Genomic DNA, 5312 nt, shown 5'->3' on the forward strand with positions numbered 1-5312 from the left:
CCCGGTTCCGGCGTTGGAAGGCGCTGCTCCCCTTCTCCTTCCCACCCCTTGTGCGCTCGGGTGATGCAGAGCTGGAGCAGGACACGTCTCCGGGCTGCCACGGCGGCACCGGGGTGTTTCTAACTCCCTTAGTACTGTTTACAATGCTTTCTACTCAAAGGGGGGTTTTTGAGCAATAATGCTGCCTTGTTTAATTTTTGTTTCGTTTTGACAGGAGATTTAAGTGGCTCTGCGTTGCCTTTGTTGAACTCCCCTAGGTAACGTAGCACCGGCGGGTTCTCAGCTGGGAATAATGGCATTACACAAAAAGGGCAACAAAGCCTAGTATAACTTGGTGCAATTATTTAAGATCTTTTCTTCCAAAGTGTTCTTGAACAACACTGTTGCCTTTCTCTCCTAACTTGCAGATTTTTAATCAGAAATATTCTTTTAATAAAAGTGTTGCCCAGAAGTGCCAGATTCCTCTTGGAATGCTGTCATGCAATAAATGCTCACTCATCCACCAATGCTGCAACCAGACTCTAGAATTTCTCTTCAGAGATGTTCCATGAGGAACCTCAGTTCTGTGAGGAAGTCCTAGGCTAAAACAAAAAGCCCTCCTCCAAATATAACCAGTTTTGGCCACAACTCAGAATAATAATATTATTATTATTAGTTGTAATCAACAATCTTACAGATCCTTTCCAAGCAAAACAATCCTGTGATTCTATTATCTAAAGAAAACATTCTGCAAGTTAGTGTAGTGTGTCTTAAACCCAATCTAACATCTTCCCTTTCTCAGCTGCTTCCTGTTCTCTTTCTTCCCTTTCCTCTGCTGTTCCTCAACCCCATATTTTAGTGATCAAATCCTGCCCCTCTTTTTAAGACTATTCTGTTATGTCTTTAATGTTATATAGAAAAAAAGCTCACAATATTCTTGCTGGAATGTAGCATCATGTGCTCCCAAGAAGGGTAACGAAGCTGGGGAAGGGTCTAGAGTGAAGGTCTAGAGTTATCTATGTGAAGCTCACTGAAATGTGGTTTTTAGAGCTGAAGTCACATGCAACAACAATAAATCCTGGTGGCTTCCTGTTTGTTTTTAAGTCTGCCACGTGGTTACCTTTAAATCCTGTGGCTTGGAGTGATGCGTCCAGCTAGCAGCAGCAGCTTTTCAGCAGAGACCTTTGCATGACTTCAGGTGCTTAACCGGCTGGTTTTGGCGCTTCATTGTATCAGTCAGCCGTGTTTCAAAGCCCTCTCTAAACACTCCTCAGCGCTGAAGGTGATGCTATCAAAGTCTGCGTGAGGGTCCGGCCCCCTGCCGAGGCACCGGCGCTCTCCGAGGGAGACCCAGCCCTGTGCCTGTCTGTCCTCTCCTCCAACACCATCCGCCTGCATTCCAAGCCCGAGGCGAAGATCTTCACTTTTGATTATGTTGCAAATATGGAAACGACACAGGTAACAGCTTCCAGAGTTTTCTAACAGCCTTGCAGTTTTTCCCCAGATTTTGGCACCTGTCACAATAAAGCTTTCTAAAGATGAAACGCCCTTTGCAGGGGTCAGTTGGTAACATGTGTAGTACAGAAACATTGCACTAAATTCTGCTTTCTAATAGCTTAAATGATAACTTTCTAATAGCTTAAACACTTAACATTTAAACTAATAAACATTTAATAATTTCTTTAATTGAAGCTTGCATTAAAATTGACTTTTCTATTTGTGTTATTACCATAACACCATAGACAGAAAATAATCCCACCTGTTGGGACAAAAATACCAAACTAGCTACCAACTGCCAGCTGATATTAAAGATGTGATTTATATATTAAGAACTTAGAAGTTTATGCTCTATTTGTTCTATTTTCTTCTTACATATTTGCTTTTTAAACGGACACACTGTTCAACTGGGACAGGCAATACTGGAAGGAAAATCCTTCAGTGTAATTTTTATAATAATATAGATTTCTCCATATATTTGAAAGCTGTTACTATGATGTGGAGTTATTTTTTTTGTTCAGCTTATTGAGGAATAAGTGTTTTTCAGAGGGAGTGATTTCTCTCACAGACTTAGGATATATTCTTTTGCTGTGAGAACCCCAGGGGTCGTTATACGTGTCTCACCTTAAGGAATGCATTTATTTTATACATTATAAAATTATAGCATAGAAAACAGTGATAGAAGAGATACTTAAATAAGTGTTGCTAAGTGCCTTCTCTCTCCCTTGTCCCCAGGAGTCGGTGTTCTCAAGTGTGGCCAAAAATATTGTTGAATCTTGTATGAATGGCTACAACGGAACCATCTTTGCATAGTAAGTCCTTCAGCAGCATTTCACAGCAATTGCAACACCTCAGGAGATGGTGGCAACGACCAGTTGTGGCTTTAGCATTACAGTGAACTTTCAAAGTGCTTCCCTTGTACAGCACGGTTAATATTTGTCTAAAACCCAGAAGTTTTATTGTACTGTTAAGAGAAAGCTCATTTCTTTCAGAAAGTCCATAGCAAAATGGAATGAAAATTGCTTTAACTTGATGTTCAGTCCAGCTCAACTCCACAGTGAGTCTTAGCTGCCTGTGGGGAAACTTGTGAATGATGATGGTGATTTCCAGAATGTTTTTGAGGTAGAAATATATCCATGATTAGTAGTGTGAATATCATCATTTTAACTCAATAGTGTTTTTTTTTTCATTTTGTAAACTGAGTAAGCACTTTGGCAAAAAAAAACCTACCTGGAAAGGCTGATCTAATCAAAACCTGCCCAGGCCTTTCAGGCTAGCACAGCATTTGCAGAACTGTGAAGCCAAGTCTGCTTTGGTACAACATACAAAGGTGGGAAAATGAAGGGAAATTGCTCTGAAATTTCTTTAGTGTGGTTAAAAACTATGGGGGGGGAAAAAAAAGGATATATTCAACTTTAAAGTATTTTTCTCATTTTGGGTTTATGTGCACTACTGAGTGACAAAAAACCCAAAAGACTGATCCCAAAATTACTTAATGGATATATCTCAACGCCTTCGTTTTCATACCAAGTTTCATTATTGCCCTTTCCAAGAGAAATAAAGAAGAAATCGGAGTGGGGGAAGAAAAGGTGATTTCCATAACAATTTAATGGTCAAATTTTTTGTCCTGTTTTTATACCCTCTTAGCTCACTTGCCTCTGTCTCTATGTTCAGTTTAGAATAAGTTTTTTTCTTTAAAGTTAAGCTGTGACCTAAAAGATGTAGTTAGTAAAAAATTCAGAGCCAGAATAAAACTTTCTCTGACCTTTTGGTTCTGGTTTTTTTGTTTTATTTTTTAGTGGCCAAACTGGATCAGGAAAAACCTTTACTATGATGGGTAAGTGCATGAGACAGCCTTAGGCTTTCAGTAGCTTAATGCTTTTTTGTCTTGAGTTGAAATGTTGTTTTGCCATTACTGAAATAACAAACAGCAGTTTGGCTGACCTGTTTTCAAGGATTAGGTAGAAATTAAGTGTGGGCAGAAATGCACCCCAGCTTTCTGGTTCCTCAGGTCAGGGTTAAGGGAGCTGTGTTGTCACACCTGCTGTGTCCACATTTGCTGGGGAAGGCTGAGTAGTTTATACTGTTTTAGATGTAGATAATCTATGGATGGGTGAAATCACTCACAAGCATCATTTAGACTCCATACAAATCAGATTATGGAATATTATCTCAGATCTTGAAAGCTGATTTTATTGCATTTCTTCTGTGGTGTTGCCACAAACGGTCTAAAACATGGTTGCTGAAATCTTCTGTAATGGCCTGTAGAAAAGGTCAACCATTGCTCCAGGAAAACGAATGAATATTTTTCATTAAAAATCTCTTTAGGACCAGCTGACTCTGATAACTTCACTCACAGCCTGAGAGGTGTCATCCCACGGAGCTTCGAGTACTTATTTTTTCTAATTGAACGTGAAAAAGAAAAGGTACTTTTGTGTTATACTCATCACTGCAGTGAAAGTCAGGTCTCCCCAAAAGATGTGTGGTAAGCTGGGTGTGTAGCAGTTAAATTTCCAGGATTGTTGCCATAACTGATCTGTTTATAGGGTAAATCATTGTTTTTTCAGGCTGGCAGTGGAAAGAGCTTTCTCTGCAAATGCTCGTTTATTGAAATCTACAATGAACAGATATTTGACTTGCTAGATTCTGCTTCAGCTGGACTCTTCCTCAGAGAACACATCAAGAAGGGAGTCTTTGTGGATGGTGCTGTTGAACAGGTGTTGTCATCTGCTGCTGAAGCATACCAGGTATTTTTGTCACGTTTAAATGTTTAGACTATTTATCTTGGTACTTATTTAGTAAATATTCCTCTGATTAAAGCATATACTTCTTGCACAATGTCTGACATGTTCTTTCCCTGTCTCCACCCTGACTATCCCACACAAAGAATCATAGGGCCTTTAACTGTGGAAAAGACCTTTAAACACATAAGAAATCATATAGTTCTGAAGTCTGGAATACATGAACTGCCATTACACTGATCTTGCCCTAATGCTCACCCTACACATCTCTGAAGGAGCAACAGAAGACTCATCTCCTGCTAATTAGGCAGCATGTGTGTGTTCCAGAAAGGGTCAGGCTTATCCAGGAATGAGGTGGATACACATGGTAATTCTGTGACTTTAAATACTTTTTATCCTTGGGTATCACTAACATACAGCAGTCTTGGGAATGTTACAGTTTGAACAGCAATGGCACTCTTGGACAGAAATGAATATTGTAATTAGTGGTTTTATTAAGCTTGACTGTAGCTGTATTTTTTCACTTTTAAAATACTTCTATTAGAAAAAAAGTGGAAAAAAAAAAAAAGCTTGAGCTTTTTGAAGGCTATTGCACTGACATAGGCTTAAGAGTGTTTGTCATCTGTATGTAAATACTGCCTACAGTTTGAGCTACTTGATGTCTTTGTCCTGCTTAGGTCCTGACTATGGGCTGGAAAAACCGTCGTGTGGCGTCCACCTCGATGAACAGAGAGTCCTCAAGGTCACATGCAGTCTTCACCCTCACCGTGGAGTCCATGGAGAAGATCAATGAGCTGGTGAACATTCGCTCCTCCCTGCTCAACCTGGTGGACTTGGCCGGGTCGGAGCGGCAGAAGGACACCCACACCGAGGGGCTGAGGCTGAAGGTCGGTCCTGCCGGACCTGTGAGTCCTTCTCCTGCCCTGTTCCAACAGCAGCTCTGCTCATCCCCTGTTGTTGTGGGTTTTTTAGGAGGCAGGTAACATCAATCGGTCGCTCAGCTGCCTGGGCAAGGTCATCACAGCCCTGGTGGACGTGGGCAATGGGAAGCAGAGGCACGTCTGCTACCGGGACTCCAAGCTCACCTTCCTGCTG

The 5312-nt window shown here is 40.9% G+C and overlaps 1 protein-coding gene across 1 annotated transcript in view; it reads left to right on the forward strand.

Annotated features, from left to right (window-relative positions):
* Window positions 1-1253: 1253 nt before the first annotated feature.
* LOC103777349 (kinesin-like protein KIF15) overlaps window positions 1254-5312 on the forward strand; it is a gene marked incomplete at both ends in the record, with an annotated part of 5899 nt that continues 1840 nt past the window's right edge. The window contains 7 exons of the mRNA XM_008944901.1: window positions 1254-1437; window positions 2212-2288; window positions 3276-3313; window positions 3805-3902; window positions 4044-4223; window positions 4895-5104; window positions 5190-5311. Coding sequence (XP_008943149.1) covers window positions 1254-1437; window positions 2212-2288; window positions 3276-3313; window positions 3805-3902; window positions 4044-4223; window positions 4895-5104; window positions 5190-5311 — 909 coding nt within the window. The remainder of the gene's footprint in view (window positions 1438-2211; window positions 2289-3275; window positions 3314-3804; window positions 3903-4043; window positions 4224-4894; window positions 5105-5189; window position 5312) is intronic.

Source organism: Merops nubicus, unplaced genomic scaffold (genome assembly GCF_000691845.1).
Source record: "Merops nubicus isolate BGI_N331 unplaced genomic scaffold, ASM69184v1 scaffold30007, whole genome shotgun sequence".
Taxonomy (NCBI): Eukaryota; Metazoa; Chordata; class Aves; order Coraciiformes; family Meropidae; genus Merops; species Merops nubicus.